This window comes from Polistes fuscatus, unplaced genomic scaffold, assembly GCF_010416935.1.
Source record: "Polistes fuscatus isolate 324 unplaced genomic scaffold, CU_Pfus_HIC Scaffold3, whole genome shotgun sequence".
Taxonomy (NCBI): domain Eukaryota; kingdom Metazoa; phylum Arthropoda; class Insecta; order Hymenoptera; family Vespidae; genus Polistes; species Polistes fuscatus.
Window position 1 is genome coordinate 10,481,386 of NW_025113107.1, and position 22,956 is coordinate 10,504,341.

Consider the following 22,956-nt stretch of genomic DNA (forward strand, 5'->3'; position numbering starts at 1 on the left):
TGCACACCCTTATATGTACGTATACGTATGTGTATATAGATGATATTATATTATTATCTGTAATGTTGATCTCATTCCATGCGCAAGCACGAAACTTATCTTTGTTCTTTTTTTTGGAAGGGGATTGGGGGTTTCTTCTTTTTATTATTTACTTTTTTTTCTTCTTCTTCGTCTTATTAAATCGAAGATAAATTTTTTATTTGTATATGATGTCTCGCGAAAGTATTCGTACCGTAACACAAAACATCAATTATTTGTATAAATTTATATATGTATATAACGATAAAATGTTCCTTTGCAAAAAAGTAAAGTTGAATAATCTTAAAATAAGTTTATGCGTATGAAAATTGTTTATACTTTGCAATACGAGTAAATATCAATTTATATAAAATTGAAAATAATATTGATTCGTCGTGAACAAATAATAATAATAATAAGAAATAAATATAGTAGTTATGAGTTTTTTTGAGTATCGTATCTCATCGAATTTATACAGTGATTTAAAACTTTTTACTATTATGTATTATATTACACACACATTTTTTTATAAGATACTTTATTATTTTTTTCTTACACGGGAAAATATAATATCTTTTACGACCCCGCCTTATATTCGATAAAGCTTTATCTAAATGGCTATTATAGTGTATTAAAATAAAACCCCAAGTCAATAATAATCTTTCATCAATGAAGTAGTTGAAGCCATTAAGAAAATTCTCAATGAAAAATATCAAATGACAATAATCTCTTCTATTCTATACACAGAAATATTTTTGATCGAAACGAAGCTTATTCTACATGACAAAATCATTCGTACGATCGATAAACTTTCCAAAGTCGATCATAAATATCCAAGAAAACGTATTAGACGTGATAATTTATAGTCGACTTTTTAATTGGATCCTTCGTAATCCAACGAAAATCGATGCATTTTCGAAATCCCACTTAGTTGATTATAAATTCTACTTAACTAACGTATAAATCATTTCTTCCTTTCTTTCTTTTTTTTTGTCAGGACATATTTGAAATCTCTTATCTAAGATTTTAATACATGCATCGTTAATTTAACGTTAAATAACACAAGATTTAGTATATAATTAATATGGTAATCCGAAAAATACACAAAATGAAAGTTAACTCTTCATATATATGAATAACAAGGTACTCTTGTAATATATGAACTTGCCTAATGCATATGAGAGATGGACAAATCATTCGTAATAACGAAACGTAGTCGAGAAAAAGAGGATAAAAAAGAGAGAGAGAAAAAAGAGTTAAAACCATTTCAGTGTTTCTCCATGCTAGCTGTAGATATTTTTATCTGCAAGGTCATCGATCATATCTCATTCGTAGAAAACTGCAAGCTCTACCATTCCACGACTAATGGACAATATTTTTCAAGCTTACCAACGATACATTTTACAGATATATTTGTATCTACGTGTGATTTCCAATAGAAACAGGTAATTTAACACTATTACGATTTGATAACACGATCTCCTACATCATTTTCAAATCTTTTACGTTTCAGTAATATTCTTCCATAAATATTTTTATAGTAACACGTCGAACGAATAATTTTTTATATGGTTAATATTTTAATAATAAATAACATTATCAAGCAATATTTTGACACTACACGCGTACGTTTAAATAATCGAATCTGAAACTTTTGGAAAAAATTCGATGCATTATTTAGAATCATCGATCAACAATATATTGTTAAGCAAATATTTTTAGCAATCTTATGTTATTAGGGTGAATCAAAAGTTCGTACGTTTTATTGGTGTTGCTCCGGATAGTGCAATTTTTTGAAGTCAATATAATTAGATACTTTGTATGCAAGTGAAATATTAATTTTAAAACGCACGAACTTTTGGTTTCACCCATTATTTGTAAAAATAAATAATATAATAATAAGATCGGATATATATAAAGTTAAAGTAAAAAAGAAAGTGAACTCACTTTGAGGGCCTCCTCGTGGGTCACCGCATGAAAGGGTGTGCCATTCACCTCTAAAATGGTGTCCCCTGGCCTGAGTCCAGCTCGTTCAGCCACTGAACCTTCTTCCACTCTCGAAATGTAAACACCCACCCCTGAAAATAATTCGCAGACTTTCCATCAGGCCAAAAAGTTGCTGAGCAACTGTTCCGCTATTGGTGCGTGCTCAAATTTTCTACCCATGTTGTAATGCTTATTTTCTTATATTTTCTTTTATTTTTCTATTCTTTTTTATAAATTCAATCGAAAAGTGATTACGTTTATTTTGTGTTATCCCTTTTTATTTATTTATTTATTTATTTATTTATTTATCGTCTTTTTCCTCATTTGCATTTGACATGAGTAGAAAGGTTCGTGTAAACAGAATGTGAAAAAAAAATAAATTGAAGAAAAATTGAATATGCAAATGCATAAAAGTATCGTCTGTGATTTTTCCTGTACAATATAAAAATATCACTATAATAACAATTTATGTATATATGTATATATAAAAAGCGTGTTTATTTTAAATGTATATGTATATATTATATATGTGTGTACACGTAAATGTAAACCATTGAATATATTTAAATACACCTAAACACAAACACATGCAAAGAGATCGTAGGAACAATATAATACGTGAAGAAAATATAACAATGTACCGATTTTTCATCTGACGTGCTGACGTATAAGTCAGAATAATCAATGGATTTTAATAATTAACCTAATATTCATAGTTAATCATTACACGAGAGAAACTCACGAATATAATAACATTTTTATGATGAAATACAGAAAAGTTATAATTGTCTCGTAATGAACCCACTCGAAATAAATGCACGTTACTCTAATCAAGGGTAGAGAAAAAAAATCAAAGAAAGAAAGAAAGAAATCTTCGTTAAGAAGACGATCCAAAGACTTGGAGTTTAAAGTTGGGAAGAAAAATCAAGTCAATGGCAAAGACTTGAGTGTCGTTAATTCTACTCCGAAGAAAACTTCGTTTGAACTAAGGAAACGAAATCGTCCAACATTCAACTCCATTGATGACGAAGAACTTGTTTTGGTAGTCTATTAAAATAACAAACAAAAAAAATACATTCTGTAAAAAATTGGAAACAAATGAATTATTTAAACTTTGTAATAAAAAATAAATGTAATCACATTTAAAATTAGAGTCGAAATTTGTTGCTAAAATTTTATTACGTCAAAATGTTACCCACAAATGTAGATAATTAAATTTTACTCACATTTTGATAGAGATTGTACAATATTAAAAGTAAAATATAAATAAATTATAACGTATCACTCTCCTATGGTAGATAATTTTGTGGAATACTATTCTTTTTTCTTTTCTTTAGCAATTTATAAAACTTTTGTTGAACTTTTTGAAAATTCACGGGTCATTAAAACTTCTCTCGTGGGTCATAAAGTGAATTGCGAGTCATGGATTCGCCATTCTTGTGTTCTACTCTTTTCTACTCATCGGAGGGTGACTAACGCCATGATAATTAATCTTTCTTCTTCGAACAAACGAGCAAGAGGATATAAGGATAAGAGTGTGCTCATGGCTGTAAATTAATCTAACCGATAATCAAGAAAAACCAGTCGGCTCATTAAGAACGTTCGTATTAAGACGTTTATGCTAATTCCCGTATTTTTTCTTTTTTTGTTGTTGTCATAAGTCCTTGAATAATATTTATTTTAATTAATGATAAATTATCACGATCAATGGCGAATTTACACAACGTATAATATTATACAGTGGTGCGGGTAAATAAAAATATAATATTCCATATTTAATTTTGGCAATATATTTCTCACGCAATTATTCGCATAAACAATTGAAGAGAGAAAATATATTTTGTGCATAATAAATGGGGATTGCAAAAAAAAATCTTGCTAACGCTTCGATTCCCATTTATGTTAAATTCATAACCAACGATTACAATTGAAAATATTTCATTATCAATATGAATATAAAAAGTCTACTTTTATTTATAATTATTAATTTTGCGGAACTGTTAATCAATGATTAACGGTATGTCTATGTAATAAATTGATTCAATGATATTTCAGTATGTTAACAGAATAATTAATCAATGATTCACGTCTTATCTTACTTAGAACATTGAATAATTCATCAATGATCCACAGCTTGTCTTAGAACATGGAATAATTTATGAGTATGTAAATTGGAATCATTGATAAATTACTTGATAGATACACGTGAATTGAATTGTTTTATTTGTAGATACATTGTAAATCAATTACGAATGCATTAATAATTGGCATATATATTACAAATGTAAGTTTTATATAAAAATGAAATTATAATTTAAATTAGATAATGAAATATTTCATAGAAAATCGTTGATTAAATTTTTCTTAAAGATAAAAAGTGTGTTTTGTTTTAAAGTGATTTTCTATATATGCGTGCACATACAATTGACAATCCTCTAATCACAGTTATTTAAATATCTAACACTAATATTCACGTATACTAATAATCATCATGCAACAAAATGTGCAAACGTGCTGATCCTAGAAGCCGATGCTTCGATTCCGTGTTTGAAAAGATTGATTAGACTGATTAGATTGATTAGATTGATTATTTAGTCGATGATTGGCGAATTCGCGGGATAAGATGGCGACCAAAAGTAGAGAGAGAGAGAAAAAAAAATATGAGAAAGTATAATAATAATAATAATAATATTAATAATAATATCGTAATACGTTCGATGAGATAAATATAAAAAATTACATATAAAATTAAAAGGAAGGGTATTAACGTTTTTGTTAATTATATCATTATTGTAAAATCGAGTAATACGTTGAACGTTACTTTCTTTGTAAGAAAATGTTCGAATAAATTTAATAATATACAAATGAAAAAATTGAATTTCCATTATACGCTCCGCTTAAGTACATCGTATGGACTATGAAAATTATTCAACGCTCGACTAGCCTCGGCATAAATAAAATTTCATTTACGAGAGATAAAATTGTATAGAAAAAAAAAAAGTTAGTCAATAAGTAACGTAGAAAAAATGTTCAATACGTGAAATACTTTAAAATTTTCAATGAAGAAATGTTAATAAAATTATTCGTTTGGATACAATGTATCGAATACTTTTTATTATTTATAAAAAAGAAAAAATTAATAAACATTCCGAAGTTACTTTTTGGCAAGTCAAAATTTTTATAAAAATTTAACCTCAAGGATAGAAGTGATAAAAAGAAACCCTTTCAAATTTATGCAAATTGAAAATCAAAACGACGTAAAACGCGTATCATAATTTATTGACATTTATGCTTCTTGTTGTCATCGAACTCTGGGAACTCCATTACAACTCAATTTCGCTTCGATATTACCGTACATCGACACACGTCCGTCTAACTGCTATTCGATTATCGATGCTTTACAATTTGAACTTGGCCGCCTTTTCGAAATTCAAAGTACAATGCGAAAAGCTAACTGTTCAAATATATTAACGTAACTATACTCAAAATAATATTCGCATTATTTATCAATGTTATTTAAAATTTATTCTTTTAATTTTTTTTGTTATTAATTACTCTAATAATTTAATAATCATTTATAAAAAATAATATCACCATAAATGAATATTTTAATATATTAAATCAAATCCTCATTAAAAATTATATTCAAAGATTCAATCCGAAAAATAAACTAAAAGCTCATACAAATTATATAATAGTTAAAATAATTATTTTAACAAAAAAAATAAAAATAAATTAATTAATTCGTATCGTGACAAAATTTGTCATATTTGTCGTTAAAATGGTTGTTGACAGGCACGGTAAGATTAACGATAAGAAAAAAAAAAAAAGAAAGATATAAAAGTGATTTATGCTTAATTCTCTTACTATTTGTTCCTACCACTTTGTTCCCCCACTCCCTACACATACGCGCACGTTTTACCACCTCCAGTTTATTCGACAGGAATAAAAACGTATTTATAAGTCATTCTTTTCTTCACGCCAGACAAACGTGAAAGAAACATTTTCTTCTTTTTCATCTTATATATATCATCTAGCTTTACGATTTCTCTTTCTCTCTCTCTCTCTCATATGACAGTCGCCATCTAGTTTCAAGCCGGTGCGCGCGCGCACACATGGCCGATCTGCGCATAACACCTTCATGCGACATCGATCGTTACTGACGCGCGAGTTTATATCGAATACTCGAAAAACCACCGGGAAATTGAAACGACCTCGAATTTGAATCCTTCAAATATATACTCGCTCTGCATTATTTCTCTTAAATTCTCTTTCTCACTCTCTCTCTCTCTCTCTCTCTCTCTCTCTCTTTCTCTCTTATTCATTCACACAGTCTTCCTCTTGTTTTTTTTCTATCTCTCTTTCTCTCTCCCATTCCCTCTCTCTATCTTCTTCCCTTTCTCGATTATTGCCGACGATTTTTTAATCTATGAATTCTACGAGCTCATTCAAGAACCTGATATTTGATGGAAGTAACTATATGATTTATTGACTTTCCCAACTTTTTTTTTGTAGAAACTTGCACGGATATTTTGTTTTGATTTTCGATAATAAAATTATTGATTTATATTTTATTCGATCGGTATAATTGTAAAATATATTATGGTCATTAAGTTGTATGGAGAATAATTATTATAGTTAATATTTTAAATAGATAATTAATATTTATATTAGAGGAAAAAAATGCGTTAAAGTCCGCATATTGATAATATATTATAATTATTGATTATCCGTTTAAAGTAATATATGAAAATCTTTATAAATACTGACCCAATTAATAGAATCTCAAATTATGCGAACAGATGAACAAAATCTTATAAAAGTATATTCTAGAATAGTTTAAAATAGATAACGAAAATATATGTAACATAACGCAATTCTGATACCAACCTGACGGATCTCAAATTATACGATCGTGTCAAAAAAATAAATTCTAAAATTGCTGAGAACAATAAAAGAATTAATTTGTGACATAAAAATAAAGCAACGACGTTGACGGTAATGTATTAAAATTTAAAACGTATCAGGTTCTTGGACGTATTCATAAAATTCAACAGTTTTCAGTAGAAAAAAAAAAAAAGAGTCAAAGAAAGAAAAATTAAGTGACTTCGTTCGAATTTTTCGGTGGTTTAAAAAATATGTTTTGATTCATTCTCTCTTTCTCTTTGTTTTTCTCTGTTAAACATTCTCCCTGTTCTTTCCTTCACATACACACATACATACACACACACACACACACACACACACATACACACTGTTGATGAATTACCTGATTGCACATCTGGTACAGCGAAATAGAAAGCAAGAAAGAAAAACACGCTAGTTGACTTATGTATATTTTGATGAAACGATGACATACATACATTTATAATTAAGTACTTAAATAGTACTCAACTTCGTTCCTCTTTCACCATACGACTTCTTTCGAACTTATCTCTTTCTCAAGATCCACGAAATTTGCCGACGAACTGGAACAACTTGAGATTCTCGGTGTGTGCGCGCTTATTTGACGCGAGATGAAGGAAGAAGAAGAAGAAAATATATGAAGGAAAGCTTTTTATTACTCGTCGAAACGTGTGGAAAGCGTGCGACGACGAATAACAAAAAAAATAAAAAATAAAATAAAATAGCGTGACAAAAATTAAAGGCAAATTCGAGAAGAACGATGACGATGACTTTACTGCAAAGCAACAACATTTACCCCCGCCCCAACTCGATGTATCGAATTTAAGTAAGCATCTCGTTCGTCGCAAAATGTGGATCTTTTAAAAAGATTTCTTTGTTATTTTTTTTTTAATACGATGACTCGCAAATCGGAGAGATGTACCTGGTAAAGCTTCGTAAATATGTGATTTATTCTTGTCAAAGAATTTTTTTCTTTTTAATCTTCTTAGTATACGTTCGATTGATTTATTTTGTTTTCGAGATAAATCATTTTTTCATTTAACAAGATATAAATTATAATTTTTCTTTACCGTGAGAAATAATTTATTTGACTTTTTGAATAAAAATTCATATCTGTATTTTTGACAATAAATAATATTATTATTAAGTGGCGTTGGGAATTCGAAAGCTCATTGCCGCATATACCAAATCCCGCCAGTGTTCTCGTTCCTGAGCGCAATTCTCATATCCCATTTCCTTAATATCCCTCCTAATATTGTCCTCCCATCTACGCCTTGGTCTACCCAATGGTATTTTCCCATTGGATATACTAGTAAGTATTTTATACGCGGTTCGTTCCTCACCCATACGCGCCACGTCGCCAGCCCATCTTAATCGGCGTGATTTTATGACGTTAATAATGTGCGGTCTACTATACAATATACACAATTCCTCGTTGTGTAATTTTCTCCATTCGCCCGTTTCCTCATCGCGTTTTGTGCCGAAGATTTTAACAAGTATTTTATTCTCGAATATCCTAAATTTCTGTTCGTCCCGCATGTTAAGTGATCATGCCTCGAATCCATAAAGGACTACCGGTAGAATGACTGTTTTGTTGAATAATGAAGAAAAAATAAATAAATATATAAAAAATAATGTAAAATATTTATAAGAATAATGGTGTATTAATCGTCCATTAAATTTTCGTGCAATTAGATAACTAACATAGGACATAATACGAAAGTACGTAGTAGAAAATCTCGCGAACACATCGAATGGTTTAGAAGTACGTCGTTAGGGTCGTCAATGTGGAAAAGCACCGACTAATGACTTTCTCGATGGGCAAAACCAATCGAAACGTGGACTAATTAATCGACATCGTTGATTGCACGTTTAAGTGACACGTACGAGATGAATTCTGTCATAAATCATGAACAAAATTCCGAAGAAGCTTCGAATCAAATTTAAAAGACACTTTGCGTTATTATTTTTATTCGCATGTTTATTAGTTTCATTATTATTTCCTCGGGATAAATATTATCCGTCAAAATCATTTTTGTAAACTCTCCGATTTGACAGCTCATCCAAAACACATTATTTAATTTGTTTTATTATTTTTTAAGAGAGAAGAGGTCTCGCTTATAAGTTTCTCCAATTTCTTGCAATCTTCTCATCTTTTTCTGTCGATTGAGAATCAAGTTATACAGAAATTTATTAACCTTTCAATTGACAAAACATTGCTATTAACTTTTTAACTCGATTAATATTTTGTAAAAAATTAACAACACATATTGTGCCATTATTAAAACCAATGAAATTAAGTCATGAATTTCAAATAATATTAATTATATTACCCCCGCCTCTGTTAAATAAATTATTATTGAAAAAACCTTGCGAAACGATAAAAACATAAAATCTGACCATTCCAATGGAAGTAAATTTTTCATTTTTATCAACGATTTTTTCAACAAATTTTCAAATCCAAAATTTACTTTATCTATTATTTTTGAGTGATGCATCTGTATAACTTGGCCCAATAGAAAGACATGGAAGAGAGAAAGAAAATAATATTAAAAAGAAAAACAAAAAAAAAGAAAAGAGAAGCAAATGATTCAGTGTTTCAATCGCACAGATCTTACTCGCCGAGTTCCTCTTTCTCATTCGTTCTTTCGTTCTCTCTCTTTCTCACTTTCTCTCTCTCTCTTTTGCAAAAGTTGTTCGTCATCGGCCAGATGGAAACGCTTAATGATCGGAAAACGTTCTCTCTCTTTCTCCGTTTCCCTCTATCTCTCTATTTCCCTCTCTCTATTTCCCTCTCTCTCTCTCTGTTCAACCTTCATCCACCTTTTTGGATTGCAACTACTCGTTCGTTTTCTCTTTCTGACAATTAATGTTTTTTTCTTCTTTTTTTTCCTTTTATATTTTTTGATAAAAATACCCCGAAAGAGAAAAGAAAACTAAAAAACTAAAAAAAAAAAAAAATAAAAAGAACACGAGAAGAATAAAGAAAAGATTAAAAGAGAAAACGTGATTGTTGGGGAATCCGTAGGTTATCGTAAAAAGGAGGTTGAAACGAATCTAACACAAATGAAATAAAGATAGAAGTTTTTTTTTTGAAAAAAAATCCGTATTTTCCAAAATTGCTACTCGCTTAATCGTACAAAAGGAAAGCTTACCTCCGTCCGATATTATCACGCAAAGATAAAGAAAGAAAAGAAAAGAAAAGAAAAGAAAATAAAAGAACAAAAAATAGATCTGACAGCATTATACGAGAACAAGAGAGTAAAAATTCTGGAATAAAACGGAAAGGATTAATGGTAAAAAAAAAAAGAAAAAAAAAGAAGAAAAAAAGAAAAGAAATGTTTAGAGTTACAAAATTATGTTCTAAAATAAAGAAAGAGAGAGCAAGAGAGAGAGAGAGAGAGAACCGAAATGGATATAAAGAATAGAAGAGAACTTTGATAATAAAGTGGATGAAAGAGCGGTCAAGATGGGAAAAATGGAAGAAGAAGAAGAAGAAGATGATGAAGAATAATAATAATAATAATGGTAGCGATGTCAATGGCTGAGAATGACGGCAGACAACGAATAAGAATAAGAGAACCTAAAGAGAAGAGAGTTAACGTTTGCGAAAGTACCTCGTTCTCGAGGCACGAAGTACGGCGACGGAGGTAGCTTGAAGGTACTTCGGATCTCACCTGCGTCCTTGCCACCCTTCACGCAGATTCCAAATCCATGATGAGAGTCAGGTGGATCTCTCGTCATGGTGATTGTCCTTACGGTGAGCTCCTGTAGACTCAGTGGTTGAGATCCAGGTGACGTTGGTGGATTCGAACCTAATATTTGTTGAGATTGTTGTTGTTGATGTTGTTGTTGTTGCGATTGTTGTTGCTGTTGTTGCTGACATTGTTGTTGTTGTTGCTGCTGCTGTTGTTGTGATTGTTGTTGAGATTGTTGCTGTTGATGAGAGGATTGATGACCCTGTTGAGACGAACTCGTACTCCTCACGTTGGCCACACTGGCTGGACTCGAGGCAGGTGTCCTTCGTTCACCTTGACGTCTCTCAGCCGGTACACCATTACCGAATAACCTAATTATTTCATTATATCATTTCTACGTGTTAGATACGTTTAAATTGAAATATATTGATATTTGGTTAATCTGTAGTTTATTTCCTCCTATCTATACTCGATGGTTCTTTAACAACGATCAAAATCATTCGAATTGAACGGATATCGAAAGGTAGTTGTCAGATAGAAAAGGGATAATAAAATGTAACTAAAAAATATATATAAACAGAGTTTCGTGTTCTATAAACGTGTGCGACTTCAAAGAAAATGAATTCTCTAGTTGCCGAGTCGGTACTTCAAATACATACTTACGCGTGCAAGCTCCCTACTATGAAATTATTTCTTTGTAATTCTTAAAGCGAGGATCACATTGCTCAACCACCTTTGTACGTACCTGCCACGTTAGCTTTGTCTAGTTAAATGGAAAAGAAAGAAAAATAAAACAAAACTTAGCTAGATAATTATCTTGTTATATTACGAGATTAAAGCATTGACCTGGTTTTATGATATAATATTAATTAACTGAGAAACGTTTACGAAGAAATGATATATCAAAAAACATTTTCTTATTTTTTTCTTTTCTTTCTCCCTAGTAAATACATTTGCTAAGTATTTCTAACAATTAAATAAAATATGACAAAAGGATTTTTTGTATTTCTCAAATTTTCAATGATCACGTCTTCTTAAATGTATCTGTTCTCAAAATTAAAGTAAAATAAGATTATAAGATTCTTAAGTTATTAGATTAGAAATAATCGAACCTGAGTACTTGTTCCGGTGAAATAGCACCTGTATTGGACGTGGCATGAGTTCGATGCCTGTAAGGTGTCGTATGCGAGGAGTGATGGTGAGGAGCACTGGGAGGTCTCTCGACAATGGTGTAACTGGTGCCAGGCGGGCTGTAATATCCTCTGTGTTGACCGGCATGGTGCCTGCTACTTGGTTCGAGATCCTCAGCTTCGTAACAACCTCCGCTGCCGCTTCTCAAGAAGTGAGAATTACTCCGTAGAAAATGAGAACCGCTACCACCACCCCACTGCAACTCCTGCAATTCCGAGCCGTAGTCCTCCGTACTGCTGGCCATTCCTTACACCTCCGAACAGTCAGACCTGAAAACAAAAAAAACCGAAAAAACTGTACTATCCGTTCCTATTTTGTACATATATATCTGTTTTTATTTTATTTAACACTTAAACAAAATAACTTGTGTTGAACTATTGTAGAAAATTTGTGTATTTTTTTTTTAAATTTCAATTGTATGTACTTTTTCAATGATAATACAAAAATTATTTTACACGTAATCTTGTTGCCTATGCAACAAAATAAATACCTACATTTTGTTGTTGTACTTCTTATTATACTATAAGAGATAATATATTTTTTTTAATTTAACGAAATGTTAATTTATATATATAAAGTTGTTATGTATTATAATATTATATATATATATTGATCCTTGCTAAAATCTTTGGACAGATTTAAAGAAATTATCAACAACGGGAGCAACTCTAAAACGATATAACAGAGATAGCAGCAGAGAGAAGCAAATGGGAAGACGCCTACGCGACTCTCTCTCTCTCTCAATGTCGGTTATACGACCTAAATTTCAGAGATACCTTCACTATCGATCGAGATTCTCATAAATTAGTCAGGACCTAACATTCCCGAGGGATAAGGCGAAAGCACTTCTATACAAATCATGTGTCATTCTATAACATAAATGTGTTACCTTTTATAAAGGGGGACAAAAATAAATTTATTTTCATCCTTCGAAGATATCATTTTAAGATCCAATATATAACTGTAAATACAGATTGAAACATAAATACGATATTACATTATATCTTTCTTCACAAATATGAAAACTTTAATAAAAGGATTGAAAAATAACACTTTCTTACTGTTTTACCAAAAAATAAATATTTTTTACGTATTACTTACGTTTACTTAAGTAAAGAAAAAAAAACTGGTAATCGTTTTAAATGTAATACTTGGAATATAATAATTTTGAAATCATCCATAAATTATGATAAATATTTCTCTTGTCTTTTTTCTAGACCATTTTCAGTTATCTCTTGATAATTTAAAATTCTAATTTAATATAAACTATTTAATATCAATAAATAAAATGAATTCGATCCATAATCTTATCGTCTATAAAATATACAATAAAATTTTATATTTTATTGAAAGAAAAATCATAAATATGCACCGAACTCATATATTGTAACAAGATACATTAAAAACACGATTTAATATACTATGACAATTTAAATATAATATAACGCAAATATTTTTCTACTAATGTATATTTTTACCTGAATCCTATTTCAATATAATCGTAGAACGAAATAACCGATCGTTAAGGAATAATCTAACGGTACAGATATATCTAATATAAAACATTATTCTTCGTATGTTATTTGTCAAAAAAAAAAAAAAGAAACAAAGAATATGCATCGTTTCCGATATTTTGTTATCTCTTTGTTGGGAAAAGTTCTCTCTCTCTCTTTCTCTCTCTCTCTGTCGATAGTTACAAAATACGAAACAGAAAAGGAAAAAACAAGCAAAAAAAAAGGAAAAGAGTTCGCAAACGATAGGTTGCATTAAAGCGTGACGAACATCCGAGGAAGCGGAGCTGTGGCCATTTTGTCAAGCCGGTACCCCGCCTGGATCGATAAGCTTTGCTTTTAAAAGATTTATGGAGTCAGCGACGCGACGGGAAACGATTATACGCTCGATCGCATCGTAGGGCTAAGGAAGATAGGGTAAAAAAGGAAAAGAAAAACGAAATGAAACGAAACTAAACTAAACGGAATGGAATGGAATGGAACGGAAACTTGGTTCTCTATTTAAACGGACATAACGTATTTACCTATCCAACGATTTCATGCCTTTAGAAATGTTTCCGTTAAAAGCCGGAAGATCATTTTCCAAGGCATATCTCATTTACGATACTAACTTGCGAGTTATGCGAATTCTCAACAGCAAAACGCTTTCGTTTCACCAACATCGATCCCCAGTTCTCTGCCCTATGCAAACTAAATGCTCGAGCTCTGTGGTTAATTTATGAGCACCACGTTAATCGATCTATCTATCTGTCTCTCTCTCTCTCTCTCTCTCTCTTTATTTTTATATATACCTACATACATACGTACATATATATATATATATAAACGTACTCATGCATATATACATATCCTTCAGTTAACAGTACTGTTCCCTGTATCAGTCAGTACAATTAGATGTGATTAATTATAACAATAATATTTTGAATAAGATTCGTATTGAAACATCGTTTTCCATTAATATTATTTTCATTTTAAATATATGATTTGGTATTAAAAATCGAAAACTCCCCCCCACCCCTTCTCAATTTAATGATGGACGATTACATTTCGTACGAGTAGAAATGTTTTTCTTTTTTTTTTTTTCATTATTTTTGTTCGCCTCTTTTTTTTCTTTTTTGTTTCGTTTCAATAATATCCCAAACGTTGAAAGCATTCATTGAAAAAATATGAATACGTATTTCTGACGAGGCATGTTATTTATGCGTATAATATATACGTGCCGTATAACTATATACATATATATATACGATATTTGAATCACGATGAGGCATTGTAACGCGTTATACGCGAATAGGAAAAATGCAAATTTATTAAAATTTTCGACTAACTTTACGAATGAAATAAATTTTGCTTTGTTTCAATTTCAAAAAAGAAAAGGACGTTTTCCGTTGTATTATTTTTAGAATGAAAACATTTTGGGAAAATATTTTCTTCTCTCTAATCTGTCAAATTATTAATTGAGTTAATATATTTAAAACTCGTGTGAATGTCTTAAACGAGAATAAATAAGTATTATTTTTACGTAAACGAATATTGAATTCGATAATTAAATAATATAGGCACCGTGTGTTATGATGAATAATTATTCTTCCATCTCTATCGCTTTATGACTTCTTCATTCCGAAATGCTATCCATCTTTTACTCCGCGTGCATTTTATGATCTTCCCGAGATTCAAAGTTCTATATCTAATAAAAAATCTGAATAGAATGGTTATAGAAAAATGCAATGTCAGACAAATATGGAAGATAAATGAGAAAGATCTCAATCGAGTTATTCTCATTTTTGCTGAATTCGCAGATATAGGTACGTTGTTTCGCGTAATCTTGATAAATAAATTACACCCTTAAGAGTCATAAACGGAACTAAACCTTCCGTATCTTTCTCAAATCCAATCGAATAAATTTGTTTCGTTTAAATCATGCAAAAGCTAGTAAACTTAATTCCCCTTTAACACGATTAATTCGTTCAATAAAATATACGAAAAGTACAATACGTTATTTATTAAAATACAAGATACTAAAAGTTTCAGCATTACTTATTGGCTAACCTCGATACAAATGGAATTAAGGGCCAACCTAACACATCTATACATTTGTCCTATTTAATATAAATATCAAACACTAAAAGTTTCAGCATTATTTATTGGCTAACCCCAATAAAAATGGAGTTAAGGGCTAACCTAATTATATATATATAGTATACACCTGTCCCATTTATTATAAATATAAAATACTACAAGTTTTAGCATTATTCATTGACCGACTCAAACATAAATGGATTTAATGGTCAATTTTTATGTTAAACGTAAATATATACAACAACTATCCCTTGATTTACATGCTACTTCTTCTACACGAGTATTTTATATAAAAGGTAGAAAAAAAGAAAAAAGGAAAATTGGGTCGCTTTTGAAATAGCGACACCGAGCAACGATGATAACGAGTAAAATTTATTTCGTATTTTTCTACGATTTTACAATATTTATTTTTACGAATACCACGTGAAATAAATATTTTTTCAAACCTTTCTAAATCCAGGCTTCTCTCTATAAAAAAATTTTTTTCCTTTCTCCTACATATAGAATTCATTTACACTCGATTTTTATCCACGTGAAAAAGAGAAGAAAAAAAAAGAGAAATCCTTACAGTGACCAGTAAATCAATCGACAAATATGGGTATATTCAGTAAAGAAAAAAAGAAAAAGAAAATAAGAGAAAAAATAAATCGGACCCGATATAAAATAGAAAAAGAAGATTACGGAATAGAGATAGAGGGAGAAATCACTTCTAAGGTAAGAAGGAAGGAAGAAAAATGCAGAAGGGATGGTGGTAAGAGAGCAATCAAGCGTGTTTCCCTTTCTTTGGTTCTCGAGGTAGTCTGACCTGACCTTGACACTGACGATGAGAGAGAGAACGAGGAAGGTAGCTTGTTTGCCGGCGGGGGTTGGCCGTGTTGGAAGTTGCCCCTGGAAGCTCCTAGGGGTGGTTGCTGGAGGAGAACGTAGGATGAGAAATGTGGGAGTAAAATATACACGAGAGTAGTAGATGATAGTGTCGGTGTGAAGGTGCCTTCGGAGGAAACAGAAACAGAAAGAGAAAGAGAGAGAGAGAGAGAGAGAGAGAGAGATGTGCCGCGTGTTCCGTTGTACGAGAGTGGGCCGATCAATACTGCAGAACTCCTCTGAAGCTGCCTTCATTCAGGAACGAGCCCTCCCGTTCTCTTAAATCTCTGGACATACCTAACGAACATCCCCGCGTGTCATCTTACGATACTTAAACGTACGAAACAAAATTTCATCATTGAAAAACTAAGGAAACCAGGTTATTATTAACCGATCTATTACTGTACTATTATTTATATATTTATGTATAATAAATGCAACTTATGTAATTATTCAATTATTCAATTTTTTAATATATCTATATATATTTCAATATATTATTATATTTAATTAATTATTAAAGATTATATATATTTATTATAATATAATAATATATAAATAATATAATATAAATTATAATATATATATTATAATTATTATATATTTATTATAATATTATTTACTGTTTTTGGTACAATGTATACTTTAATATTAATATTATACATTTTTTTTAGAACCGTTATTATTACTTATAACACAGTTAATAATGTGTTAATTATTCAAATGTATGCAAAGATGATAATTAAATTGAATAAATGAGACGGAATAAAATTAAACAGGAAGTTTAATGATTTATATTTCTAATAAATAAATGATTTAATTAATTATAAATAAACGCGTTGGAGTCTTTTAATAAAAAAGAAAAATGAAAAATTTGTTGAATCAACATAATAAATAATTTTCATAATGATCAACGTGATAAATAACGTCGTTCGATGTGAAACCTAGAGTAGAACAAATGTCCTTGTTAAGATTTAATTAGGAATAGCCGTAATTGCTCGTAAACCGAGCTTTCTATTTTATCGTAGTTATCTTCGCACTGTAGACGAGTAAAACGGGTGGTCATAGTATAAGTAATTCTAAAAGCAAGGCCAAATATAATGTTACAACTACACCTTTAGCTGTTATCGTTAATATAACACATTCTATGCTTATATATAGCTATAAGTTAGCTTTTACAGTTGGATCATCTGTGTCGTCCATTAAACGACATAGGATCTAGATCAACTGATCCACGATTAAAGTTACGAACTATGAGTAGTGGTAAAAGCATACGATGTTAAAGTTGTTTGGACCACTGGCACCAAGAAATGAAATCTTAAAATATTTATCCCTTGAGTGCTACTCTTCTATAAGTATCCTAACACCCATCTACTTTTACAGGATAAAAAGCTTGCTACTTTCGAATCTAGCATCGAAACTCTTTGAAACATCGATAAATCAATTTCTTTTTTTTTTGTTTTTTAATTTTATTTTTATACCTTTATTTGTTTTAATAACAAAATGTTTAATATCTTCGTTGACTTTACATAAGTGTTATTACATCTTCCACTTTTATAATATAAAATTGCTATTTTCTAATCTAACTGTAATATATAATAAAATTATTTGTATCTCTAATTGTATTTCTATACAGATTCGTTCAATTTATTAAAGAAATTATAAAAATCTTCATTGATTATTTATAAAAGTATCCTAATGTCATATTCTTTTATAGACTAAAAAAAGCTTTTGCTATTTCCAAGCCGAACATTAAAAGTTTTCGAAACGTAAATCAAATCACTTTTATCTAATTTTCTTTTTATAACTACATTCGTTTTTTATCAATGAAATGATAAAACAAAAAATTCTTCATTGCTTTCTACGAGTGCCCTTGTATATTCTTTTAAAAAATTAAAAGCCTTGCTATTTTCGAATCTAAGCATAAAGACGTAAATGAATAATATTTCTCTAATCTTCCTCCTACTAATATTCCTCCTATAGCATCGTTTGATTCAATCACGAAGCTTTAAAAAAAACTTCCATTGATTTGACCGTAGAATAGTAGAAAATCGAAGTGCAAAAGAAGACAGGTAATACCTAGACATAATATATATATATATATGTATGTATGTATGTATGTATGTATGTATGTATATATATATGTATGTATGTATGTATGTATGTATGTATGTATGTATGTAGATACTATGGACGCTCGCCAAAGTTCAGAGTCAAGGTAAAGTCGCGTGCAATTGAGCTTGAAATTATTATCCCTGAGATAAGCGGTAAGGCCAACGTAACGACTTTCTTCGTATCCTTTCATTCTTCTTCCTTTACTTTTACTTCTTTCACTTTTTCTTCCTCTTCTTCTTCTACTTCTACTTCTTCTTCAACAAAACAATTAAATTGATACCAAACATCAATAACGTAACTACGTAAAAATTTTCAACGAACTGACAGGATCTTTGATAATCAACTGACTGATATTATTTCATTTTCTAATATATTTTAACAAAATAATAATAATGATAATAATTATTATTATTATTAATATTATTATATTAATTTATTATATTAATTATATTAATAATTAAATATTATTATTATTGTTACTCGTATTAATTTTATTACGTATGTAAGTGTGTGTATCTATTTATACATTCAGAATAATCTTGCCTGCATTGTGCAGATATTAAAGACAATGTACACTGTATTTCATTGTGACGTTGATTATATTCAGACAAAAGTCATGAAAATAAATTATGTTTCACAAACACACACACTCTCTCTCTCTTTCTTTCTCTCTTTTTCTTCCTGTCTTTCTTCTGGTTATTCTCCTATACAGCATTGACGTAAAGAATATTCTCTCACGAGAGAGAGAGAGAGAGAGAGAGAGAGAGAGAAAAAGCGTGGGCGTACACCGTGCAATTTTCACCTCGTTCCACGATGTTCCATTGATCGAATTAATTCTCCGGTTAGGCTACCGACACCTTTCCGCCCACTTCAACGTCACAAGCCTTCTATTTAGTCTCATCGTGTATTCCCCGATGAATGAATATCGAGGTTACTACTAGATACAAATCTTTGTAAATTTTTTTTACATAAGCCAGAGATATAATTTTGTTATTTGATCATCCAACTCTTAACATAAATCTCACGATATAAAACACGTTAAGTTGTTACTTTATAAACGCATAGCAACAGATCAATATTTATTTCTGGAGATTATTTAACGCGTTATCAATTATTTCTCATGTAATCTGATAAAGAGAAAATGAAATCCCATTATTCTCTTTCTGTCTCACTAACTTTCTTACTTTTTCTAACTCTCGTTTTCCTTTTCTCGTTTTGTTACATCTAGTCTAATACAGTGGAACCTTTAATAATCGTGTTATTAGAAAAGTTATCGGTCCATCGTGCACCCATTTGTTTGTACGATGACGGAGATATTAAAGTGAAAAGAAAAAATATACATAGAAGGAAAAAAAGAAAGAGAGAGAGAATACATCGAAAGCATATGGATACAAATTGATATAAATTCTCTATTAAATTTCTCTATTAAAGCTTGAATAATCGATCGGAAAAAGATAATTTACTCTTGTAAAATAATATCCTCGAGAAATAATGAAAATAATTTAAAACAAGTTAATGGCCAAATATTGAATTCAAATTACAATCTGATACAAATTCAACGAATTGACACAGAGTGTCAATTCACAGAGTGAAAGAGAGAGAGGGAGAAAGTGAGACAGACAAACGGACAGACTGGTACAAAAAGAATCAAAAGGTGTGGAATGTGTTCGGAAGCACGCGTTAGACTAGCAAATCATCTTAGAGGATTACTGGACACGCTACGAATTGCGTTCTTTCCCTACTATGAAATTAAATTATAGCAGCCTGCAAAAGAATTCATAGGATAATTGACAAACCCGATTGGGTCCATGATCTATATTCGTAATTGATATAAACTAAAGCAGAGTTGTTACCTTTAACTTGAACGTTCGGGGAAAAAAATATTCATTAAAAAAGAAGAAAATGGACTTATCAACTTTTTATGATTTTTTTCGAGAAAGATAATAGTAATAAATTTAGAATACTTGTATCTCCTCTTTTTATGTAGAGTGATTTTTAAAAAATTTCTTCAAAAAATACATCATAATAAAAGAGAAAAACATTTTTGCGGTGGAGGTCTCGTTTTTATTTTGAAAAAATTAAATTAACAAATTTTTTTCCAAATTTAAATACCTTCTTGCTGTCATCAAATTTATGATAATCGTGAAAGAGGAACCCCGAAATGAGTAAAAAATATATTTAAAACGTACCATCGCAATGCCACGAAACTTATGGAATAAAATAAATGCCTGTCTTTCATTTTTATTGATATTTTTAAGAATTAAAAAAAAAAAAAAAACATCGAAATATAAAAGAAAAACATTTGTACGTTTGAGATCTCGTGTTTTAAAGTTTAAACAATTCTATATTTAAATACCTTTTACTATCACCAAATTTATAATAATCGTGGAAGGAACACCGCACTCGATTAATTTCTGCTTTGTCTTCTGTTTTATTCTTCTGTTTGAACTGCGAAGATTTGAAAAATTATCCTTTATAATATTGAAGCTATTTGCGTTGCGTCATCGTCACAGCTCGACTGATGGAAACATACTAACAATAAACGAATGAGAAATAAGTTGATTGGTTGAAGGCAAGACGTAAACATCGCAGAAGACAATGAATACGTACTTGTAAACGAGAGAACATTTTTTTAACCTATGAGTAATCGCAAGCACATATTTATTTTATTCCTCTTATACAGTATATACATCTAAGAATTCTTATGCACATTTTTTTTTCGAATACTCATTGTTAGTGTCGAATTGAAAAGATATTATTCTATTTTTTCGACTTATTTTTTTACAGGCTACATTGCGTGAAAATAATGCATATGAGAGAGTAAGTGTGTTTCTTTGGCATAAACGGTAGAAAAAAAAAATATTAAAAAATAACCGATAGATCGATACGAGTGGAACACGAGATTCCCTGCTTTTCTATTCTCAATCAAGGTTAAGATAATATTAGATAAATAATTATCCTTATCGTTAATGCCAGTAAGTAATCCGAGAGATACGGGATATGCTTTTGGTTTTACATAAACATAGTAGCCATATATAGACATTAGGGTGGATCATTATAATATTGCATCTAATTAGTTCACAGTTTAACGCGAAATAAATAAAAAAAAAAAATATACAAACAAAAATATCGTGATTTCAAGTTTTAATTTTATTAATATTAAAATGTGCCCGAAGGTATATAATACTATTTTATATTTGAAATTATGTATAATAAAATCAAGATTATATAAATACTTTTAAATTTCATTTATCCAAAAAATACACACACAAAAAAATAACGTAGAAAAAAAAGTTCATTTCTATCATTGAAATAATATAATTCTTCAAAAAGGTCAACTTACGAGCATCCCTAATAGATAGATATATTTTATCGTACGAGATGACGTCAAACGAAAAAAACGTTCCCTTGAATAATATCAATTGAAATAATGTTTAATCTAAAAGTGTAACTCTTTCTTTCTTTCTTTCTTTCCTTCTTATTATTTATTTTCTCAATGGAATAATAATAACAGAAAGAATGAATAGTTGAAAGAAGATCCGTGCTCGGTCACAGTAAGTAGCTTCTTCGTTTTCCGGTTTATCACATCACATAGCATGGTATAAGGTAGATGTGTAAGGGGTCAGGGATAGGGCGGACGATATAGCGCGTAAAAAGGATCGTAAAACCTGAAACGCATCCAACTGGTAGGCAAGTTCTCCCTGAGAGTACGTGTCCGTGTGTTTTCCTAACCATTGGAATACTGCTCTCTTCTCCTTCGAACAACACTGCGGCAACTGCAGTAGCAATATTTCACGAGGTGTCTCGAGAAAGGGGCCTCCTCACCTGACCTCAGTAAGCTCAGGTGCGAGAACGTACCTTTCTCGATGCCGAGAACTCTTCTTACTCTTATTTATTCTTTCTTTTTTTAAATTCCACATCTTCCTACAAAAGATGAGATAAGACTATACCTACCGAACTTACGACGTTCCTTACAACTTTCTTACATTTTTCCCCCTCTATTCCCCCCAAAAAAAATATTTCGATAATTCCAATTATATTAATAATAATAATATGATCTTGTTTTTTTTTCATTTTTCTTTTTCAATCATATTTTTAAATACAATTAAATACGTTTAACGAAATTAACAAAAATCGTCATATCTTTCAACGAATGATTTTAAATGATATTTATAATGATCGATTACGATCGAATTGTAAATGTTAAAAAAATAATGTTGAATACGATCGATCATCGAAAAGTAAACTCGTTCTATTATGTTTTATTACGAATTCGTAAAGGAAACATTACTAAAATGATAATGATTCCTTCTTTTAAATGTGTATCTATGATTATTATGCACATGGAGTAGACAATTTTTTAAATGACATTGTTGAGATTTAACATTTAATATCGGTCTATCTCTCTCTCACAACGTGTAAACTATTTATCACTGACGTCAGAAGATTAATATAGCTTGGTGTAGTGGTAGAAAACCTTCGCGTTCCTAAAATAAATGAGTTCAATCGTTTGCAAGAAAATAAACTGGCTTTAACTGTAAAGAGAACTTTAGAACTTGGTTCGTTTCGACTTAGGAAAGAAATATCAC

General features: G+C 30.2%; 1 protein-coding gene across 11 annotated transcripts in view; it reads right to left on the reverse strand.

Moving 5' to 3' along the window:
* LOC122519959 (whirlin) overlaps window positions 1-22,956 on the reverse strand; it is a 79,369-nt gene that overhangs the window by 43,469 nt on the left and 12,944 nt on the right. For 6 of the 11 annotated variants that reach the window (XM_043639804.1, XM_043639805.1, XM_043639801.1 and 3 more), the window contains 4 exons: window positions 11,720-12,067; window positions 10,527-10,978; window positions 7,274-7,285; window positions 1,966-2,096 (listed from right to left, as the gene is read on the reverse strand). In XM_043639804.1, coding sequence (XP_043495739.1) covers window positions 1,966-2,096; window positions 7,274-7,285; window positions 10,527-10,978; window positions 11,720-12,042 — 918 coding nt within the window. In that variant the 5' untranslated portion in view covers window positions 12,043-12,067. Of the gene's footprint in view, window positions 1-1,965; window positions 2,097-7,273; window positions 7,286-10,526; window positions 10,979-11,719; window positions 12,068-20,723; window positions 20,902-22,956 lie in introns of those variants that run through there. The other 5 variants (XM_043639808.1, XM_043639807.1, XM_043639803.1 and 2 more) reach the window with 4 other exon arrangements.